At 39.8% G+C, this 24,701-nt stretch overlaps 1 protein-coding gene across 1 annotated transcript in view; it reads left to right on the top strand.

The window, feature by feature from the left end:
- Window positions 1-2,398: 2,398 nt before the first annotated feature.
- Kcnh8 (potassium voltage-gated channel subfamily H member 8) overlaps window positions 2,399-24,701 on the top strand; it is a 256,364-nt gene continuing 234,061 nt past the window's right edge. Inside the window, exons 1-3 of the mRNA XM_036168043.1 lie at window positions 2,399-2,411; window positions 3,304-3,537; window positions 20,753-20,884. Of these exons, the coding sequence (XP_036023936.1) occupies window positions 2,399-2,411; window positions 3,304-3,537; window positions 20,753-20,884 (379 nt within the window). The remainder of the gene's footprint in view (window positions 2,412-3,303; window positions 3,538-20,752; window positions 20,885-24,701) is intronic.

Raw genomic sequence — 24,701 nt, 5'->3', positions numbered from 1 at the left:
GATAATACTTCATCATCTTTTTCTGCTCATTAGAATTCTGTAGCACTGGTCTTTTCTTATATTTGCAAACAGTTGCAAAGATGCTATGAGAATTAATTTAAAGAGCATGACATTAAAAGATATGGTAAGCAAAATAATATTGCAAAACCTTAAAATGAGGAAAAGGATGATATGTTTGTCCTAGTTGGCTTCAGCTGCCAACATGACAACTTAGGTTCATCTATTTGAAAGCAGAATCCTTAATTGAGGAATTTTCTTTATCAGATTGGCCTATGGGGGACTGTCTTGGTTCATTGTTCATCGATGTAGGAAGGCCAGCTCACTTAAGGCAGCACCATCCCTAGCTAATTATGAACTAGAAAGTCAGCCAGCAAGTTATGGTCTTCTATGGTTTCTGCTTCAGTTCCTGCCTTGATATAACTCAATGACAGATTATGACCTGGAAGTGTAAGCCAAATAAACCCTTTCCTCTCCAAACTGAATTTGGTCAAAGTGATTTATCACAGCAACAGAAAGGAAACATGAGCAATGTTGCATAAGGGATAATAAATAATAAACAAGTAGATAATGAAAATAAAGATTATCATTATAAACATTCAGGTTGTGAGTTTCTTATTTCAGGGAGAAAGGAAACATAGCATAATGTATAAACAAGTTTTTTATAGTTAACCAAAATAAACAGCTATTAACTTTAAAAAAATACAATTTTAGATATGTTTCCCAATTTCAAAATTTGTAAAGACAAAAGTCATAAAACTTAGTAAAGAGAAAGTACAAATTAAGGTGATTAAGAAGAAATGTGGTTTAGTAATAATAATGAATGAGTATAATAATCTTAGGTTGAAGGAGTTTTTGCTTTACTTTAAAAAAATGTATATACAGATCATATACAACAAGCACCTGAATCACAAGTCTCTAGGAGAAAAGAAAGACAGGGAAAATTTGGCCAGACAAACACAGCAAAGCTGCTGATGTATACAAGTAGTGGGCAAACTTGGCTTCAAGAGAAAGAATGGTTTCCATCCTCCAGCTCCATTCCTGTTTCCTCTTTCACCCACTGACACTTGTACATGTAGGCATATGCTCCACACCAGTGCTTCTCACATGTCATCTTTGTCTGTTTTTGTCTTATTCCAAGCTAACTATTTTCAAAGCCTGGGACGTTTACATTCCTAACTCTAGTGGTAATTATTAACTATGTACCACTGACTCAGGGCTTAGCATGGCATTAAGTTATCATTTATAGTCATGCATTTCTTTAATTAAATTATAGCATCTTAAAACAAAATCATACACTATTCTTATTCACACATTTCTCCCAAGCTGTCCTTTGCCCTAGTACTTACTGAAGGGTAGAATTGTATCTGTCTCCTGGCATTGCCTTCAGAAAGTCAATGAATATGTGTCAGAGCTCTATTGAGAAAAATCACTTATAAAGTAACATAAAATGACATTAAAACTCCTTCAGGATGTTTGACAACTATGCCAAGCTCTGTTTTTATGTTTTCTAAGCAATCACTTAATCGAATTTTAAAGCGGAGAGGGGAGCATACTAAGGTCAGAGAGTGAAGCAAATCCCTTGAGCTTGGCGATTGTGTAACTTACCTCCTGCTAGACTGAACTATGAATTCCACACAGCCAGAAGCATGCTATCCTAAGGACAGGGTCACATACAATTTATTCATTCACACCTTGGACAATGTCCAACATTTGATAGTCAATAAATGATACTGTGAAATGTGAGAGAATTCTCAGTCTAGGATAATCTAATTCACTCTGGTGGCTTCCAAAGAATTCCAAAGATTCAAAAATCTCCAAATGTTGTTATCCAGCTCTGGCTCTAAGAGGAAAAGACTGACTTGGGAATGGATGAACCAAAGAAGTCAAGGCAAGATATAAATACTGTCAATATGAATTGTATTCTTAGACCAGGACTGCCTGAAGCAAAGGTGACAGTGGACTGTTCTGTATTGGTGAAATTATTAAGGCCATTCCACGTAGTTAAAAGGGAGGTTTATTTTGTGGGGTAACTTACAAATGAAGGGGTAGGTTGCAGGATCTGGCAAAGGTATAGGGCAGACCGGCGGTGTTCTCTGGAGAACTCTGCTCGGTCCAGCGTCCCGGAACCAAGAGAGCCACCTCCTCCTGTTCCTCGGTCTTCCGCTCCCTCCTCTGCCCCGCCTTGTGGGCGTGATCATTACTGAAGCCTCAATGGAGGTTGGAACTTCCAGGCCAATGCTGGGATGGCTATCCACTACAGTTCTGTGATGCTTATGAAGAGATGGAGATACAAGGGACTGGATGTCCAAGTTTATCCCACTGGCCATGAAGAAGTTACCACAGAACCTCCTTTCTATTGGCACGACAGAAAGCTGCCTGCTACAAACCTCTTGGAAACATGGTGTTTCAAAGTAGACAATATATAAAGAATTTTGTATAAATCCAATGGGTACACAGTAAAGTATATGGTAAAATATAGGTGCACTCCTCTGTGCACAGAGCTACTGTCTCTAGAGACAAGCATAGATTCTAGATGTTGTACTAACATGTGTATGTCTGTGTGTATATTTGTGTAAATATGTATATATGTACATATATATGTGTATATAAACATTTCATATTTGGTATATGTATATATGTTTATATATTTGTATTTGAGACAATAATTCCTTGTAATAGGATATTATAATGAATCCTACTTTTTAATTTAACTTATTATTCATAATTCTTTTCACTTTCAGTTTTATTATATTTAAAGCCTCCACTTAAGATACTTATGGTCAGTATACAACATTTGTTTCTTGTGTGAATGAATGAATGTGTTTACAGCTGTTTATACTTTACCCTAAATCCTGATAATCAACTGGCAAGCATTGGATTTGCCTTGTTTTGAAGCCAAGCTCTAGCATATATCACTTTTTTCCTTCAAAGTTCATCTCTAAAAGTTCCTCTTGTCACAACCTGGAATCATCTCCCAGCCCAGACATGACTCACACTTCAATTCATTCCTCAGGATCTGCTTTTGAGATTATGCAATCCAAAAATCAATGGGTTCAGAGGTCAACTTGCTCAGGCAGCTCATGGTAAGAGCCACTCTCGGAGGCAAACAGAAAGTGAGTGGCTTGGGGCAGGCTGATGGGCACATTGGCCAAGTCAGAGCCTAGCCAGCACTGCTCATCCAAGTCTGGGACTCTTTCAAGACAGTGCAGAACACAATCTTTAGCACCATGACCTGAGCACATGTGTAAAATTGTGACTTAAAGAAGAGTTTTAAGTGGCTGAATGTCTTCTTGTTTCCTGCAGATAGCAACTTCATCCTGGCCAATGCCCAAGTGGCAAAGGGGTTCCCTATAGTCTACTGTTCTGATGGCTTCTGTGAGCTGGCTGGGTTTGCACGAACTGAAGTCATGCAGAAGAGCTGCAGTTGCAAGTTTTTGTTTGGTGTCGAGACCAACGAGCAGCTGATGCTTCAGATAGAAAAATCCCTGGAAGAGAAGATAGAGTTTAAAGGCGAAATTATGTTCTATAAGAAGAACGGTGAGTTGCCTTGTTTTGGCACCTACTAGAGAGAGTAAGGTGTCTCTGTCTTTCAGTTCATTACCTGTTCCATGTCCATTCTGGCTGAACAGTAAAATGGTGTTTGGGAGAAAATTCACAGATGACATGGATGATGGCCCTGTTTCCATCACTAATAGTATAAATGAAATGTAACTTTGTATGAAAATTAAAACTGTTCTATCAGTGTATGAGCATATACTTGTTAACATTAACACATTATATCAACACATTTAAACAAACTCTACTATTTCTACTTCATAGTCATTTCAAAAGTGTACACATGCATAATAGTTGCTAAATAGCTTTTATCCAGGGATGATTTTCAAAGCTTCATACTTTTAAGAACTACATGTCAATCTTAGTCAATGGAAGCAGAGTTCCCAGGGTTTCCTGTCAGAAAATGAAGTTAATTTAAGGGACATCAGCATGTGTATTCTTTTAATCCTGCTCTCTCCACATAGAGCCTATTTTCACTACTGTCTGAAAATTTAAAGACAAAATGAGACAGAATAGAGTCAATTTGCTGGGACTAAAAACTACCAGTGAGGGGGAAAAAAGCCAAGTGTTTTCTCCTGGATGCAGTTCTGTGAGTCTCTTCTCAAAGAAAGAGGACCTAGAGTTGGACCTGGCATCTGCTAACATCCTATATGGGAGTAGACACTCCTAGCTTACAGGCCCTGTGAGGACTCTGAAAGTTTACATATGGGAAGGATGCTAAGTGGAGGATTAGAAGAGGTCATCATTTCATCTTACTAACACACACTCATTAGCTTTAGCTGAGTGTGTAGGTATCAAGTTGGAGAATATATTTCTAGCCTTGTAATTGGAGAGACATATAACTATGATTTGGGACAATTATACATGAAAAGTACCGACTTACAGAATTTCTATGGGAAAATCCCTTAAGATGAAATTATTTCCCTTGTAATTTCTCTTTTCTCTTCTCCCTTTTCCCTGGTACTATGGATGGAATTATCTTGATAAGAAATCATGTAGTGAAGCCATAACTCCTAATGGGATTGTGTTTTAAGGCATTAAAGAGGCAATTAAGATTTAATGAGGCAACAAAGTGAGACCCTAATCTAATATGACTCCTGTTCTTATAACAGTGAAAGAGGCAGCAGGGATGTGGACTCAGTGGGGAATGACCATGTGAGGACACTCTAGCTCGAAGAGTCAGGACCTTGTCAGTGTTGACATCTGCAAATAGTTCTTTGTTCTGGGAGGCTGTCCATGCACTGTGGAGCATCAGCAGCACTATGGTCTCTGGTTCTCAGTATTTGAGGGCACTGAAGTCAATGCTGGTGGAAAAAAAACCCAGAAAATTCACCCACCTTTAGAAGACACTTGTCCTTGGAGGGCATTCCCTGATCATGTGGCTTTAGGACACACAGTCATCATGACCTTTTGGAGAGCACCCCTCTAGGACAAGATGCCCCAGTTCTTTGGCACTAGAACCATAGTTCAGACCAGTGTGTTTTGTCAGTGACAATAGAGAATGCCTAAATAGCAAATATGATCAAATGAAAGGATTCTAGCTCTGTGTAATTATACCACAGTGAGTGAAAAGAAGCCTGAGAGAAAAGAACATGGGTAAGTCACTGAGGCTGTAGACTGGCAGAGCACTGATAAAGCTGTCATCCTGTGGAACAAAGCAGGAAAAATATCCTTTGTACAAAATACCCGCTGACTACAGACTCTTCCTTCCTCTGGATGGTGCCTTGTGTAGGTCATTCCATATCCAGATAGAGCCTTTGTTTTTATGCTTCTTCAAAATTTCCACTATGTTCCTACTGAGAAAGACTTGGGCCAAGGAGCATAATGTAGGGGAAGGGCAGAGGGTGGAGGCTTTGGAGGTGGTATTATCTAAAGTAGGAAGCACATTACAGTGGCACTATCTAAAATATCTGGAAGAATTTCCTGAACCTATTTTCTTAAGTATGCCTATAGCCTTGGACATGTGAGTGGAAATCATTCATGGCTCCAGTTCTCTTTAAGCAATCATCCCAGGGATTGCTTAAATTGTCCAACATTTTGAGCAACTAATTGATCAAGTTATAAGTAATTTGGGATTGTCGTCTACACTGTGCTCCATCAGAGGCCTTCATATGAGCATCTGTTTCTGCATGCAGGTGGGACTTTGAAATTATGTACATTAGTGACTGTCCCACTCCCAGAGCTTAGAGCCTGGAGTCTTGAGGAACATTTGTAGGCTGGTAGTTCCTTAATGAATGCTCATGGGAAGAAAGGGAAATTCATTATTAGGGGGATTTATGGAAACATGAAGATATGTCTGCATTTCACATTTAAAAAAATGCTCATGACATAAAGGGTCTCTCTCTCTCTCTCTCTCTCTCTCTCTCTCTCTCTCTCTCTCTCTCAAGGAGCATGTTCCCCTTAATAAGCTCTGGAAATGCCTCCTTCCTGGCAGCTGTTGATTGACTCTTGACTGATCAGCTGCCCCACTGGGCATTTATAACTGAGTTTTGTGGCTGGGGATGCTCCCCAGATGACCTCACTGTACTCTGTCTTGTAGGCTCTATAAAGTTTGTGTGGTCTTCATTCCTCTTTCATGAGGATACTGTCAAAGCAGTCAGTGTTTATCTTCTGCTATTTCTGCCCTTACAGTGGTAAAGTAACTGATTTATGCACCCCACCCCTCACTCAAAAATAATGAAGACTTTGAATAAACAGACTTGTTCATTCTTTCATGCTATGGCATTTTCGAAAAAATATGTGTGTCCTCCATCTTGGTACAACATCAGCCTGGCTAGTAGCTTCCCTCCAGTCCCACTGGGACAAGGACAAAGGCAGCTCAGTGTTCAGTTTTCCAAGAAGCTGTCCAACCAGAATAGCAGGGTATAGGTGAGACCATCTCGGGCTCTTCCTCAAAATCCCTCAACCCAAGGATGGCAAGCTCAGACACATTTAGCCTTAGATACTTTGTCCCATTCTAGCTGCCTTGTTATATTTCACAGGCAGTGATTTGTGCTTTCTATATATTACAGAAGTTCCTGATTGAAGCCACCCATCCCAGCCTCTACAGTGCATCAAAATGTATTTTCTCTCTAAAGAAGCTACCTTCCATTGATCCAATAACATCACTTGCCTTCCTAGGGAAAAGAAAAGCATGGTAGCCAGAAATATAAAAGGAGTCTTAGGACAAGGATTTAAGGAAGAAATGAAAATTGTATATTGTAACTTTATCAAAATCTAACTTTCTAACTTTTTTATCTAACTTTCTTTACATAAATCTGTTCTGGATCCCATTCCACTGAGTACTGAAGGAAAAAAACTGAGTATTAAGGAGGATGAGTTAATTGCTTTATAGTTCTTGAACTTACAAGTCCAAGAACCAGTTATCTAAAGTCTTGGGTCCTTCTGAGGACTGTGAGAAGATGTCCATTCTTCATGTCTCCCTGCTTTGGTTCTGTGGCAATCTTTGGCATTGGTTCACTGGAGGAAGCACCACCCTTCTCTCTTTCCTCATCCTTGCACAGGGTTTACCTATTATGAGTACCTACAACCCAATTCCCCCTTTTAAATTTGTTTTAACCATATTGCTTTGCATGCTCTGGTTTTTCAATATCGCATTAAACTAGATGGAGTGATGCCTGCAACATTCCAACATTATTGAGCCTTTCTTATTCATAATTACCTTAACAGTTTTAGCTCTTTCATGTTTCTATCTAATTTTTAGGATTGGCTTTCTCATCTCTTTGAAAGATGCCATTGGGTTGTCTATAGTGATTATATCGGACATATTGCATTTCAAGAAATGGGCACTTCAACAATGTTGATTCTCCAGCATTATACACATGGGATGTGTTTTCATTGATTTGTGTCCTCTTCAGTTTCTTGTATCGATGTCTTAAAGTTTTCAGTGTCCCTCTGTTTCATTACTTTTTTTCCTCCTGACACTAACTTTATCCATAAGGCTGGGTGAGTTTTTATGCTCAGTTATTCAGCATGATGCTGTGATAGATTTCTAGAGTATTTTATTACACCCTGTAGGTATTTTAGACTTAGAGTTCAGTATAGGAAAGTAGGGAAAAAATGGGATTTCAGAATGTCAAATTATTCTCAAAGTTAACATTTTAAATGTCCAGTATGTATAGCTTCCCTAGTTTGATTCCTGAGAGATAGATTTGTAGCTAGTACTGTATAACAGCCCAAGGTTCAGAGCAAAGGGTACTGTGTTCATCTGTGCATTATATGAACCATAAGAATGTACTTTTATTGGAAAACAGTTTCTACAGTGTACCTGATGTGATTGTGAGGAATCTCAACCCAGACATAATTAGCAGTTATATAGGAATACAACATTTAGAGACCAGTAAGTCAAGCCATCTGGGATGCATTTCAACAAGAGATTGAGAAACTAGTCTTGATGACAGAAAACAAAGGATACTGTATTCTAAGAATGAGTAACCCTAAAAGAACAAAAAGATTCTTCTTAGCAAGACAAGATGGTTTGCACACCAGAACCTGGACAAAGAAGAAGGCAGTATAATTGTGATGATACCAGAACAAGGCCATTTGCCTAGATGGAACTGTGGCATCACCAACAACCAAAAGCATCCAAGGAAACCTTCAGGACAACTTAGATTTGTACATGGCTGGAACCAAGAAAACTAGACTGTGGAAGGATTTCTGTTAAAATTTAGAAGTGTTTGTAATGCTCTCCAAGGAGTTTTGTTGTTAAAAAAAACCTGTGAAAATAAGACTTTGAAAGCTATTTTCTATGAAATGATTACAGCTTACAGACTGATTAAGAGAAAAGGTAGAGTCTGTGCACTACCCTGATATCCTCTGCTGAGTAATATGCCGTTTTGCAGCAGGGTTGCTTAAAATATCTATTATCATATGTTGCAGTTTTGTGAGTCAGGACTTTGGGATGGCTTAGGCAGTTGCTTTTTCTATGTGGAATTACTAGAAGTTACATATTTGATCAGGTTTGTTTTCTTGCCAGTTAAAGAATTAAAAGGTGGAAAAATCTTGAGCGTAGTCAAGCAGGAAGAATCTCAGACATGGCAGACAGAATCAGCCAGTGAAGAAAGGCTGTCATTAGGAGTGAAGAAACACAGAGAGCAAGATTTTCTGCAGAGCAGAGGGGGGACTTGGGAGCCTCAGATACATTCTTTCCTTGAAGGCTTGGGGTTTTAAGGGTCATTATTCCCCGATTTAGTGTTGCCAGTTTGAATGACAGCAGGTGATCATCATAGGCACACATGTCCTTATCAGGCCTTCATCTTGTTGGGCAGATCCATCTGCAGGAGCAGAGAGGCTATACTTGTGGAAGAAAATGCCTGCCAGGCTTTAGGCCTTTGTTTCCAGTAAGGAATGTAAGGATAAATGTTTGAATTTGCCATCTTTACTGTTTATTTACTGCTCCCTATTAGTCTATCTATTAGGGATCTATCTGTCTGATTCCTAGCCTTTCAGACATTAGCTATGTGAAATGCTTTGGGTGAAGCTGTCCTGGCCCCTACAAAGCAGTGCTCTCAAGTGCAAATGTGTTGCTCTTTATGTTTTTGGCTCAAGATCCTTATCTTGTAGGCTTTTGCTTTGGGTGTTTGTTTGACATTGCCTAATTATCAATCTAAGGCTTCTAACCTGCTTCGGCTTCCTGAGGATTATGGGAATATACCATCATACATGGCTATCTATAGACTTCTTTAAAAATGATTTTTCAGTGTATCTTCCCAGTTTTGATAGGAGATCAAGGTTTTTATATTCTCTCTTATGTCTTTTGCTTTCCAGAAGTGAATTACAGAAATGCAAATACAGCAAACCCCAAAGTGTTTGTAGCAGGTTGATGAGTTCAGAAGACACACATACATAAGCGCACATGTATGTGAAGGTGCATGTATGTGGGTCTTGTTTTAGTGTAAAATGTCTAAGCTCAGTTCCGGGGGTTGAAATCCAACCAATCCCTGAGCTCAAAATCACCCCAATCCCAGAGCTTGCCCCAAGTGCATGCAGGACTTGAAATCCCACCAATCTCTACCCTGGAAAACTCCACCCACAAAGAGACCTTATATAAAGGCTGCCTCCCACTCAGTTCTCTTCCGCTTCTCTCTCAAGCAGAAGCAGACACTTTCCCGTGTTTTCCCCAATAAAATGCTTGTCTGAGTTTTGTTGTGTGGTGTGACTGTGGTCTTCCTTGGATCCCAACTGCCAGAATACTGTTCCCCTCAGGGCCTTAACTCGTACATTGGTTCAGTGACTTGGGTAGGTTCTTCTGGTACCTACACTCCACCTTGGGGTCTGAGTCTCAATGGGACCTTATCCCTCACCTCCAGTGAAGCAGACTTACTTTCTGGCTCACCAATCGATAGGCACCATATCCACCAGTGGTAATTTGGTAAATTTCCCCTTTAGGCAGAGGTAACCCCAAGACATGTTCTTTAAGGCTGTGGCTGGCCCTCTTCACCTGCCGCTCCCCACACCCTCCCTGGAGACTGCAGTCTTGCATTTTCCTTAGTCCCAACTGTGCTATTATGCTCTTTCCTGTCTTCTCCTCCTCTCGTTGTCCATATTCTTCCTCACCTTCTGGTCATCATGAATTCCACAGTTCCTCTAGGCCCTCCCGGCTTTTGTGACCCTGTTCCTGACCCTTTCCAGTGTATGAGAACCCCTCCTATAGCTCCAGTCTCAGTCTTGCCTTCTGTCCTCCACAAAAGCCCTGAGTCTCCCCCGAGGCTTAGCCTAGCTAAGCCTCTGACCCCTGTTGAGTGCCATGAAGACTGGCTGAGTGGTTTGTGTCTTCCTCCAGGCCTCCCTGAGTTGGGGATACCCTGTTGAGTGCCAAGGTTGGGGATACCCTTGACTACAAGCTACAGTGACATTTTCTTTCTCTCTCATCCGTGGGAACAGTGTCTACCATACCCTCTCATTCCCCCTTGGGATGCCTCTTAGAAAACCTCCAGCCTCTCCACTTGACATCTGGCCTGAAGGGCCCTAAACCTTTTCACTTTTGCCATCAAATTTATTCTCAATACCCCTTAGATATCAATCCAAATGTTTGCCCAACACCACTCTAGATCCCAATTATCATTTGGGACCTTCACAAATATTGCAAGCAATCAGGGGAATGGAAAGAGATTTCCTGTTCCCTATATTTAAGCTTCCTCTTTTTTCTGCTCCAAGCCCTGTTTGGTTTTTGTTGTTGTTGTTGTTTGTTTGTTTTTTATTTTTTATTTTTTTGTTTCTGGTCTCCTCCAAACACTGTGTAAATGTCCTGTCTTTTAAGATACAGTTAATAGATCTCTAAGTTTGTTACAAAGAGGGAGCCAGGACTAGGACCTGGAAGGAGGGGAGAAAGCGAAGGAACGGGCCAGCTTGCACACACCCTGCACAGACTCCTCGACTTCCCACACCCTAGTGCTGGGCTTAAAGGCATGATTTTATTTGTATACTACCCTCGTGCTTCCCTCAGCTCACATTCTTGCAGCCTACTGTAGTCAGGACTCAAAATTTCCTATATATAAGCCTTCTTTGCTCTTAGCTTGCTGGATTCAGTTTTATAGGGATTTAGGTGTCTTTTAGGTATGAGTGGCATTAGACTGTTACTTTATGCTGTCTCACTTCAATTAAAAAGTGGCTCTGAAGTTCAGTATGGCTCCTCTTCCTCTAAACTCAAGCAAGATAGTTTAAAGATTTCTTCCAAAATCTGTCTCATAACAGGCAAGCCACCTGACTATGTGACAGCCTGATTCTGTGACAGCCTGACTATGTGACAGCCTGGCTATGTGGCAGAGAAAGGAGAACAAAACAGGACTAAAGGACAGACTTTTTCCCATGGAGATTGTTGCTACTCATTCCATATTCTTTTTGGTTTGGGTTTAACTCTTTAAAATGTTTGCTAAGTTTATAACACTATTATGTAAACTTTCTGGACATAATATTTCTAAGTATATTGGGTGTGGTTAAAAAATCAGTAAAACCTGTAACAAGAGGGTTAATTTAAAACTCATAACAAAGAGGTTGATAGTTAACAATTAATACAAAGGCAATCTTGAGGCAGCTTGCCACCGTCTTAGCTGCTGTCCCCTGCCCCCTGGGATGGAAGCAGCCACATGGCTGACAGCCATTTTTGCTAGGTTGGAAAGGATGGCTTTTGCCATCTGACTTCACCCTTGTCTTGATTAAAAATGACCACATGGTTTAAGCCAAGCAAAGAAAAAGCAACTCCTCCTAGTTATGAAGCCCAAACCAGACCATTCCTCCACTATATTAAATCATCCTAAGGAGCCTCCCTGTTAGCAGCCTCAACCCACAGTCCTTTCTCTCCCTCTCTCACCTATTCAGTCTCTCTTTCTCCATCCTCAGCAATAGGTTCTCAAGCCAACCCTCTCAGGTGTCCACTTTCAGGCCAATGGCAGCTCTTAGTCCTTCCATTGCATACTCCCATGCTGCTGTGAGACCACCTTTACCTCTCCCTACCAGCCTTCACCAGCCACGGTTCTCCCTTTGCAGGAGTGCAGGAAGTTGCCAGGGTGGATGGCTTGGTCAGGGTACACATCCCCTACTCATTAATCGAACGCTCTCAAATAGAAAGGGATTGGAATCCTATACTAATGATCCTTCAATTTTTATTAGAGAAAGCTAGAGTACATGCTGACGAAGTCTAGACAACTTGCCTTCTGGCCTGTCTCTGTAAGCCTGCCCTTAAAATGATATTTTTTCTCCCAGAGTTTCCCTGACATTGAGGTCATACTTAAAAGTCTAGAGAGGGAGCTTCTAACTCCACAGGCAGAAGTCTTAGCAGTGATCTTCAAGGTGTACCATGGTATAGATGAAAAAGGACTGAAAACAAAAATACCTGATGCTAGCTAAGGCCTTTCAGCTGGTCATTGCAACTGTCCAGGCTCCCTTGCCTAATCTCACCACACAATCACCAGAGTCTGACACTTATTCCTATATTGTTGTTACTTCAGATTCTCTTAATATGGAGCTTGAGTTGTACAAATTCATCTTAACCACTCTCCAGATCTGCCCCCCTTAATCCTCTGTCCTGATTGCCTTAAGACTGTCTTCCTACACTGCAGATGCATTGTACATATGGCAAAGCCTCCAGTGACTCTCTCCTCCATCCTGATAAACACAAACTGTTCAAGCTTGTCTAAAGCCACCCACGAGCTTGTCTCAGTCCATAGTCTGTCTCTTTGTTCATTCTTCCATTCTCTTTCCTCCAGCCTCCACTCCTTATGGTTGTGGTTTAAATGGGAATATCATCTATAGGCTCCTGAGTTTGAATATTTTGTCTCCAAATGGGGGTGTTCTTTTGGAAGACTGAGCAAGCTCTCTAAGAATTGGAGTCCTACTGAAGGAAATGGTCACTGAGTGTGAGCCTCGAAGTTTTGTAGCCTCACTTCACTTCTTGTCTGCTTCTTGACTGCTGATGCCATATGACCAGCTAACTCACATTCCTCTTGACATGTCCCTTCCATGATGGACTGTGTTCTACAGAGGGTAATGGCCTTGTAAGTTGGAAGAATAGTCTCAAATAAGTGACCTGAGGGGTGGACAGCTGGACCATGTAGGGTAAGATAAGAAGTTCAGTAGAGCACAGGTGTCAGCCTGACTAATTTGCAGGGACAGACTACAGAGGAGAAGATCATCTATGTATTGCACAAGCTAAAAAGAGTAAGCCAGACACTAGCACCTGGCCAAGTAGATTGTGGCTGTCTCAGGATTGCTGGTGTAGGGCAGTCCAAGTACTTGGGAAGAAAGGTGAGTGTCCAGGTCAGTCCAAGCAAAGGCAAGGGTATTTTGTGACTGGGGGTCCAGAGGAATAGAAAAACAGGTAGCCGTGGGGTCTAACAAAGATCTCTAAAGGATGGTAGAAGGAAGAGTACAGGGGTTGGGTACTATTGAATGGATATGGACCACTGCAGGGTTAATAAGTCAGAGATTCTGAATCAAGTGGTAGCTTCTATTGGGTTTCTTAACTACAAGTGTGGGGATTTGAAAGGGGAAATACATAGGGTGAAGAAGGCCTTTTTGTAATGGGTCAGAGATAAGAGGCTCAAGTCCCCTGAGACTGTGGAGAGAGAATGGATATTGAGCCTGGGTGATGTAATTTGTAGGGTTTTGCAATTGGATGGCAGAAGGGAAATGATGTTTGGCTATAGAGAGATTTGGGTGTCCCGTACCCAGGGATCCACCTAGGAAGCTGTAAGGAAAGTAAGTGTGTGTCAGATTGTTTGGTTTGGAAAAGAAAGAGGAGGAGAATGGCCCAGAGCCAAGTGGATTTGGGAAGCAAAGGAAATAGAGCTTCCATTCATACTATGCCAAGCTTATTAATAACTCATACTATTATTAGTCTGTAGGCTTCTATATCATGAGTTGACAAATCATGGCTAGTACCTGGCATGCTGCTTGTTTTGGTAAATGAAGATTTATTGGAAAACAGCCATGCACCCAGGTCCCATATTGTCTCTGGTTATTTGAGTAGCTGGAATCAGAATCCAGATGAACTGCATGGATAAATTTTTGACTATTGGAAACACTATAGAATATGTTTGCTGACCTCCACAGGTGAATAATGCTATCCCAATGGAACCCTTTCCACTTTGTACAATTCTTTATTTTCTTTGTTAATTATATATTGGATTTTTTTCCCTGTGGGAAGAAACCTTGGAGTCAGTAGAAGATATTATGCATAAATTTATTTCTTACAAAACTCTCTGCTTGGTATCAGATAATGGGTCTGAAGGCAAGGTCATCAGAGTGCTGTAGATGGAACAAAGCTTTTCTGGACACTGGGTTTGGCTTCCAGTTCTAGTGAAGTGTGTGCTGTACTTTTGGAGGGGCTGGAAGTAATGGAAGATGCCTGACTGTTTTGCCTTAGTTGCATGCCAAGTTGTGACTCAGGACAATCTGGCGAGGCATTCCCTAGTCTTCACCAGGAATTAAGTTTATACAGTGGAGCAAATGTTTAGCATATGTGTTGTCAGCATATTCTTGGAAAGTGCTAAATGCCCTCTAAAACAATGATCATATATTTATACAGTGAAGAATCATCATGTGATTCTTATCCACTTCATTTCAATAATTACTTCCTTCTTTCCAATTCTCATCAGACATCTCCTGCTTCTTACAAAGTACTTGTTTTCTGTCTCTCCTACACTGCATTATTGAAGCTTTAAAGCACAGATTCTAATGACATGTTAGATTTTTACATGCCTAAGCTTATTTTAATCAATATATCAATAGCAAATGAAATTATAATGTCCCTTTTAGGATATCAGAAGTAGATTGTTCATCTCTTGGATCATTATTCCTTTTGTAGTATACAAAGAAACTCAACTTGCTATGTGTTGATAAAGTATCCATAATATTGAAGGTCATGATTTGAAGTCAAGTCTCAGTCTTTACAGTGACTAACATTTTGACCATGGTCAGCATACTGTACAACACATACACACCACACACATACATATGTACAGAGAAAAAGAATTACTACACAGTCCTATACACTTTCCCAAATCACACATCTCCCCTTGACAGATTCTTTCTGTTGTAGCATTTAGGACCTTCTAACAAACTATATAATTGGCTTATATATCACAGTAGCAATTTCTTGTACTTCTCTCTGAAGTGGAATGACAGTTCGTTCAGAGCTTGCAGCAAGGGTCTATTCTCTTCCACTAATTGGTGTAGCCAAAGAACTAGAATAGTGTCTGCCATGGGAGACAGTCAATAAAGATCAGATGGATGAATAAGTAGCTTTATGTCCAGTTGCTCTCAATGTAATCTCCAAATACTCTGGGGATACCAAAGAATCCCAGCCTGTGTTTTCCATGTTGCATTTGTATAGGCATTATGTGTGTTTATTGGCACCAATGGTTATTAGCATTGTTCTGATAAGACTATGGATTCTTCTAACCTAAGCCTTGTGCAATTGGAGTTTTAATTTAATCCTCAAATTCTTATTTAAGTTGAATTCTTGCTCAGAGGAACTGCAGGTTTGATGAAATCTTAAATGATTTCCTTAAAGTCAAGTATCAAGGGAATGAGTCTATCTCAGTGGCTTGTTCTGTTATGAAACCAAACCTGTAGAGCATTTTCTGTTCACTAATGGTTATCAGTCACATCTGAGGTTTTCTCCAGATCATCACTGAGGAGATAGGCTTGTAGCTCCAGTGTGAACTGGAGCTTCCTTCCCTCTGTCGCTCCAGGCTTAGGAGTTCAGGGAGTGCTGCTGTGTGTCCTATGAGCAATGACATTGGTAAGCACAGCAACGCTTCTGAAGCTTCTCCAGAGTGGAAGATGTAGAACTTTAGTGGGAGGTGGGGTCTAGCCAAGGCTTTGGGGTGATGGATGTTTCACTGCTGAGCTGCATGTCTCTTCTGCATAGGTAGCTACCCACTGAAACTGCAAGCATGGGACCCAATTCATAGTGCCCTGTCTTGAAGCTGCACCAGCACTGGAAGTTTTTATCCTACTGTCATCCAATACACAAATTCAAGCTTTAAAACTGTGTGCACCTCAATGAAGGATGGATTATAACCCCAAACTAAAACAGCAGGAATGTTGTACCAAGGGGCCCTGTTCCTTCTTTGAGGCTGAAAGTGGACTTTCGGTAGTACAGAGCCTTTCCTTTTCCTCTCACAAATGCAACATTTTTAAAGTTTTATCTCAAAGAAAGAATAATGAGATAGAAACAGAAATTTGTTCCGTAAAGTGTCATTCATAAAGTAGAGTCATTAGAAGAGCACAATAAAGTAAACTTGGGGAGCCTTGTGTGCCAGTTCACATCTTTGGCACTTACTGAATCTGTGACTCCAAGGACTAGGCTACACCTCAAACTCCACAGCTATAGAGTATGGTCAGACTCAGCTAGAATGACCTATGAGAAGTTCAGACAGGATTTGTGTAATGCATCTGTGATAGTATCCAGAATGCAGTCCAAGCTTAGCAAATAACAGTGCTGGGTCCCCCTGTGTGTGATATTCTCAAGGTATTTTGATGTATTGTGAATTCAAGTTTCCTTGTGATTCGAGCTGAATGCATGTTTAACTGTATATAGAAAATACTGAATTGTCAGTATTTATCTTTGGTTTTAAGCAACTGTAGACCTGCTGATCTACAGTTTGGAGAATGTGACTGAAGAAGTGTGTCTTGGGGATTTGTTTTAGATCTCAAATTCTCCAACTTCTTTTGCTCCTAATCATTAGAATTGCTAAGAGATGATTACACATCCTCCTTGAAGAGGAATAAAGTTTTCATTGTTGCCATTACTTTTTTCTTAAGGACAAAGGAAACTTGGAATAAAACACAAACAAACAGACAAAGACTCAAACAAAGTAAACTCTTAGCACATTCAAATCAGCTCAACATCACTAGGCCTTTCTTCCTTCCTTCCTTCCTTCCTTCCTTCCTTCCTTCCTTCCTTCCTTTTTTCCTTCCTTCCCCATCCTCCCCCCCCCCCCAATATCCTAAATAAAAGAACTTTTCTCCAAGTTTCATAAGGAATATATGTTTGGACTTGTGAAACTTCAAAGACTTTGTTAAGAAATGACTTTCACATGGACAGGACACAATTGTCTTTGTGATCCAGCCTTGAACTTCTTTCATCTCTGGCCTTCACTTCTAAAATGGTCAGAATTTCTCTATATAGTCTTTATTCTTATTCTAGAAAACCCCCAAACATAGCTCCTGGAAGGATAAACTAAACTCCACAGTCTACCACTATTAATAGTTGATATGTGTGCTCTAGTAATTTTAAATTAAATTAAAACCCAGGCCTCATGCATGCTAATAAGGGCTCTAGCCTCTAACTTACCACCAGACATACTGATTATTTCAGTGGGGTAAAAATCTTAAACACCATTTTATGACAACTCCTCTCTCTGTTTTCAATAAACATTGAACTGAAGGTTATCTTTAGCCACTGCTCAGTTCATAGTGGTCTCTAGCTGGTTTGATTTATGTCTAGCCCACTTTACTTTCACTGTTTCACAAATGCTAAGGTCCCCAGTTAATTAGTTTCACTGGCACCCTGAACTCCTGAACTCCTAAGACTGGAGCGACAGAGGGAAGGAAGCTCCAGTTCACACTGGAGCTACAGGCCTATCACCTCAGTGATGATCTGGAGAAAACCTCAGATGTGACTGATAACCATTAGTGAACAGAAAATGCTCTACAGGTTTGGTTTCATAACAGAACAATGTGCTTGACAGTGTAGATCAAAGTAAACAAGACCATTCATGACTCAATAGACCTTATTTCATATCTGTGTTGATTAAATGATTAAACCATGGCCACATGCTTAGTATTTTATCCTTAGTTTTTGCTTTTGCCAAATATTATCTTCTAAATTATGTCACCTGGATGGGATAAAATGTTTGACCTATTATACTTCAAGAGAGAAAAAAATTATTTTAGCTCACAGTTTTAGAGATTGCTGACTATCTAGCTTCTGGGCTTATAGAGTGAAGCATCATGATGGTTATAGTATGTGAGACAGACTAGTCATCTCATCTGGACCAGAAGCAAAGAGACTATCTATAACCTTCAAGGACCACCCCCAGTGACCCACTTCCTTTAACTACATCCACCTCCTAAAGTTTCTAGAACCTCATAAAATAACACCACTGTCAAGGGACCAAATATTAAACACAAGAGCTTCTGATGTACATTACATATTTAAACCATAATGGAGTATACAAAAGCACACAATGAATTCTCTTATAACACCTTTGTTTTCCAAGATAACTATTTATTCAATTCCAAACTATATTTTCCATAGAAGTTATAAATTCTACTTTTCTCTATCAGTTGTATTTATCCTTGGAAATTAAAGGTATTATTAACTGAAATCCTGGCAAAGCCTTGTTTATTTTGGCACTTCTGACCTACATGGTAATTACTGTTGCTATATACAGCCAGAGTTAAAATTGACACAAGATTTCTGCTCTCTAACTGTATTCTTAAGAATCACGTGCATCTCTGAATTCAAGGCTGAGTGACTTAGTAACTCCTAGCATTGGCCTATGAGAGATTTATGCATCTGGGCCTAGGTCATTCTTGCTGGAAAGAAGTTGCCCATATCCATTTTGTCTGTGAGTGAAGGAGAAAAGTCTACACTGTGGAATAGACTTGGGTTACTAGAGCTATAGGAGGTTGAATACACTGTCATAGAGCTATTGCAGAGTGTGTGCAGAGCCATCTTAACTGCCCAGTCATCTCTCTAGCATCAGACACTATTACTTTCTCTAGGATCTGACGCTATGATCTGATGGCTTTTTTGTGTTAGAGCATTGATTAGAAAGACTCCCAACTTGAAACAGTGATACTCTAGTTTGCTTAGTAGAAAAAGCAGTATAGGAAAAAATTAAATACCTATGTGAAATATCAATAAAACATTAAAGAATATAATAAGCATTATGCAAAGCCCACTGAGTATAATGGCCTTTAATGAGAGTCTTTTTGATACGTTTCTTCTACGCCCAAAGTGGAATTGAATTTGATTATTGTCTGTATTACTCACTTTTCTGTTTCTGTGGTAGAATAGCTGGGAAAAAGGAACTTTGGGGAGCAATTTTGGCTTACAAGAGTGTGGGGCTTGCCTGGCAGCCAGGAAGCAAAGAGATTGCATTTCATCTGCAGACTGATAGTACAGGGAGAAGAGAGAGGGAGAAATAGGGGGACAGGGATGGAGGAAGGAGACAAAATGGAGTCAAAACTCCAGCGTCATCCTGAGTGTTACTTCTTCCTGCAAGGTTCTACCCACCACTGGTTCAGAACCTTCCCAAAGGGCACCACAAGCTGTGTACCAAGATTTCCAATACATGATCCTGTGGGGACAGTTCACATAAAACCACAGCATTGCTTTTTAAGATATATTATTAGATATAGCACATGTAGAAAATAAACAGTATAATGATTGTGAAATAAAACTTAATCAGCACTGGGCAGTGATGGCACACACCTTTAATTCCAGCACTTGGGAAGCAGAACCACATGGATTTCTGTGAGCAAGATCCAAGACAAGCACCAAACTACACAGAAAAACCCTGTCTCAAAAAGCCAAAAATAAACAAACAAATAAATCTTAATCAGAATGTGAGAGCCCCCTGTGCTATATGCTTTTTAGTCACTCCTTAAGGATAAATTAAACTTTAACCCCATGGTCTTAGTCACTGTTCTACTGCTGTGAAGAGACACCATGACCAAGGCAACTCTTATAAGAGAAAGCCTTTGACTGAGGTCTTGATTACGGTTTCAGAGGTTATTCATCATCGTCATGGAGGGGAGCAGGGCAGCTGGCAGGCAGGTGCTGGAGAAGTAGCTGAGAGCTACACCCTGATCCACAGGCCAAGAGTGCAACCTCAAAGCCCACCCACAGATGACACACTTCTCTAACAAAGCCACAAATTAATTTTTTCTCAAACAGTGCCACTCTCTGATGATTAAGCATTCAAATATGGGCATCCAAGTATGGACATATAGGAGCCATTCTTATATAAACCACCATGCCCATCAACTGGTTTTGCTATTTTTTTATTTATTATAAGTGACTATATATTCATTCTATTTGCTTGTATCTGGCTACTTTGACTCAGCATCATTTCAGAAAAATTCACATATTATAAATAAGCCACCCACGGTGATGTATAATGCTGCATTATGTATAATATAATTATTCCTGAAGTGTTATTAAAGTAGCAGCATTGGTGTCATTAACATAAAACCACCTGGGTGTGGAAGTGTTGTGAGAGTGTAACTAGCTTGGTGTCATCCCTCAAAGTTGGTGTTTTCCATCTTTTTTTAAAATGTTAACCATCCTAGTGAACAATCATTGGTTTTAAGTTGATCAAGCGCCCAATAAACTCACACCAAGCAAAAGTCTTTATTCAAGAGACTCCATGCACTAGGGAGTCTCACCAAGAAGGAGTCTTTGACATCAAGCTCAATGAAGAAGTGTGGTTTGAGTGAACACACAGATGTATGTTAGCACAGACAAATGTATCTATTCTAAATCCTGCCTTATCTTCAAAAAAACATTTAATTTGGTAGCCAAGAGCTACGAGCATAGCTTGATGTTCATGATGTGAAAGCTGCCATTCTGATGATGAGAGATTGTAGGATAAAGGAAAACAGGAAGGGCTGTATTTTGTTTACCAATTGGACTTTCATAGCCGAAAGAGAAGGCTGACTTGTACCTTCTTCACCTTTGCAGGGTCTCCGTTTTGGTGCCTATTGGATATTGTTCCTATAAAGAATGAAAAAGGAGATGTAGTCCTATTCCTGGCCTCATTCAAAGATATAACAGACACTAAAGTGAAGATTACTTCAGAAGATAAAAAAGAAGGTACGTTTGGCTCTCATAAAACATAGACATCTGGCAAAGCATTTTGAAATTGTTCACTCAAATATTTGAAAAAGAAAAAAATGCCCTTTTTGATAGCAGCAACTGATAACTATTGATAGCTCTTAGTCAATATTTTATATATATATTCAAAAATCATGGAGATGTGTATTTACGTTCTCATTTTTGTAGTGACCACTCACTTGACAGGAGCAAGAAGGTCACATATCTCTGTGATTCACATGAGGACCAGATAACAACATAATAATGTTTCCTCCCTCTTCATTTCATCAGGAAGTAAAGATGTATTGACTAGATAAATGACATTAATGTGATGGGTAGATGTGCAGTGTGATGGTTGTTTGATGGGATGTTACCGACAGCCATGTTCCCTGTACCATATAGCATGCACTGTACTGTAAATTCATTAGAAATCACAAACAAGCTTTGCAAACATCTTTAAAAGTCTCTAAGAGCACACACACACACACACACACACACACACACACCCTTCTGTCCTTTAGTTGCTTGTTAAAAAATTGCTTGTATTTCAAGTTGTGTAACAAAAATCAACAATGGGAAAATGCTAATAATGTTATAAACAGAAATGGGGTCTAGTAATCAGAGGAAAAGAGACCGTTCTGTGTGGGTTTCTGTGTAGGAAGTTGTTTATCAGAACTATTGGCTTGATATTTCAATCCTTTTAGGAGTGGACTCCACTTTTAAAAATGTGTATGAGTGTTTCCTATATAGTGTCTTGTGGAATGACAATCCAAGGGAAAAGATACTAAGTTTGGTTTTGGACTTCTGCTTTTTGGATCTTTGCAAATGACAACTCTCCTGAGTATTGAAAGGTAGAGATAGTGGAAAAAAAACAAAAAACTCTCAATGAGGTGTGGTCCCACTCAAGCTTATACGCAACGCTACAGTCCATCTAAGTGACATAAATTAAGTATGTATTAATTATTTAATTCCTTACAGAAGTTAATGATGGGCTTCATTTAAAAACTGAAAAGTGTGTGCCTTCTGTTTAAACAAGTACTTGAATCATCAATTGCTACATTGCTAGGGTTTTATTTGGAATGAAGGAAATCACGCTTTTTAGAAAGGCCTACTGGCTGTGGAATGTGGTAGAGACTCAGAGTCATTTACAGCACTGTGGATTGTTTGTACCTGTGAGTTTTCAACTAGTGGTCCAGTGTGAGTTTACATCTCACTGTGTGTGTATGTGTTGTGGAGAGAAGTGGGATGGCCTCAGCAGAAAGCTTCTATTCAAAAACAAAGTGGAAACTCTCATGTCTTTGTCCATGTTTACAACTGTATTTCATTTAGCAAGAAATGCTGTTACTCTTTTCCCTATCTGTAAAGCATATTTAATATAAATTTTCAGTCTGTACATTAATGAATTTGAAGACCTAAATTCTTGGTGATCTGAAGTCATTCCTCCCAGTTAAATGTCCTGAAAAGAAAATTAAAACATTATTCTGTAAGTAATTATTGTAAGTTAGTAAATGTTGACAAAGGCTTTCTGATCACAGAATTCTCAAAGGGGTGGAACAGAATGAACAAAATCTATTTAGGTTGAAAAGTAAGCATTTCTGAATTTAGCGACTGCTAAAAGTTTAGGGTTGTTTGTTTGTTTGTTTGTTTGAGCTGAGGATTGAACCCAGGGCCTTGTGCTTGCTAGGCAAGTGCTCTACCACTGAGCTAAATCCCCAACCTGAAACTTTAGTTTTTAAGATTTATTTGGATATAATATTGAATAAATGTAATAAAATAGATTTAATTTTAAAAGTCATATTTAATATTTAATATAATTGTGGGAAATCAATAGTGAATTGAATAATTCTGCAAATGCTAACTAAACAGCACCCATCCACAGCAAAGCTGGTATTTGGGATGTCACCATCCACAGCTCAGCTCAAATCCTGCAACTTCCAGCTGGAGACAAGCAGCATGAAGAGAGAAGCAAGCCTTTGAATCTGTGTGAATTTGCGAGGGACCTGTGAAGGGGACATGCACAGAAGAGATGTTACTGGGAAGTTAAGAAAGAAGAAGACAAAGATATGCTCATAGGAGTGTGTCACAGAAAGATGCTGCTCTACTTCTATAAAGCGGCCTCCCGAGAGTGGTAGAAGGAACACTCGACACTTCTTACATGTGTTTTTGCTAACTTTACTAACTCCCTGATGCAAGGCCATTGCATTAAACCAAAGAGACACAGCCATGGTGCTTCATCACATGTTGTTAGCCCGTGTGAAGCAGGTTTCAATTATTTAAGCATCAGCTAATAAAGCCTCCCCCCAGCCCCTGCCAGCCCAACTACTTACTTGGTACCATATCCCTTTAACATTCTTGAGGCCTCTCGTCAAGCTGCATTTGCCTGAATACTCTCAGGTAAAGTGTACTCCTTCCTGTCTGCTTCTTCTGGTCCTCAATTTTCCCACTTGTGTATCTTTGTCATCACTATTCCTCATAGAAATCCTTGCTCTTTAGTTTGGTTTGAACTTAGCATGCAGTGAGCAACCTTCCATGGACTATCTTTGCTGTGATGCTCTCTTCTCCCTTTTTGTATTGATGTACACAACCTGGTTGTCTCTGTTTACCTCTCTAAGAGAGGTGGGACCTGAGTGAAAGGAGCCCATAAATTAGATGGATTAAAGTCTAAGCAATAGCCAACTTTATTCAAAGCATCAGATAATTTATTCTCTGAGGGTTAAGAAGAGCCACATGAGTAAAGTATCCAATCACAAGGGCAAGCTGCACATGGTGGACAAGCTGCTTGTGGCAAAAACATGTTTTTCCATAGAGGCATTTAAACAAATATCAGTAGCCAGTTGTAATGAATCATCTGAAGTGAACTCACTCCTATCTGCTGCACCTGGGGGAGGCACAAAAATTTAGTACTAGAACAACTTTTTCTCTCTTTAAAAACTGAGGTCATAAGACTCTTGTCTTGGTTTCTCTCAAAAGCATGCAGAAATCTCACATGACTCCATTCTTGGACCACATTCCTGACAATCGCATTTTTGCCAAGTCACTGAAGGCTGACACTGCTTCATATGTCTCAGAATGTCCCATAGTGCCTGGAACATTACAGACACTGAATCAGTTGCTGATTGGCTGGTTTTCCTAGAGGATGTTTGCTTATATATCAGTGTTTTCTAAAATTCCTTTCCTCCCAGCTCATTTATATGTGTTTGGACTTTACAAAATTGTTTTCACAGCAGTTCACTCTTGACACTAATTCAGTTTTTCATTCAGACCAATTGAGCTTAATAACATATGCTGTGCTTTTCCAGGCACAAAGCCCAGTGCCATTATTTTCACTTATTTCTTTTGGTGTTCCCCAGACTTGCTGTGCTATGATGTTATGTGACCACAGCATTGTCAGTTATCACCAAGTCAGGGAAACCAAATTACAGTTCCTAAAATGGGAGCAGAGGGGGTTTCAAATTTATTTTGAGAATCTCCCGGGGAAAGGAGGGATGGATGAAGCTTTTAAATTTTTTTCCCATGGTGATACTAACTGTGATTCACATGCGATGTCATTCATAGTCCAACTTTGCCAAGCCCTTGTAATAAGTTGTCATGGTCAAGTACAGTGACTATAGTCTGATATTGCAACTATACCTGGACAAATGACTAAATGACTTTGGAAGGAAGATATAATGATTATGTTACTGAACATTAGCTGTGCATTACATACAGGTATGAGGTCCTGAAAACCCCAAGACTACATAGTTAAGCAGTAAGAGCTTACTCTTGTTTTAGAATGTCTGTGCTGAATAGCTAAAACAGCGGTTCTGGTGAACTTGTG

This window comes from Onychomys torridus, chromosome 18 (assembly GCF_903995425.1).
Source record: "Onychomys torridus chromosome 18, mOncTor1.1, whole genome shotgun sequence".
Lineage (NCBI taxonomy): Eukaryota > Metazoa > Chordata > Mammalia > Rodentia > Cricetidae > Onychomys > Onychomys torridus.
Note: the sequence above shows the minus strand (reverse complement) of the source record. Positions and strands in the feature narration are given on the sequence as shown.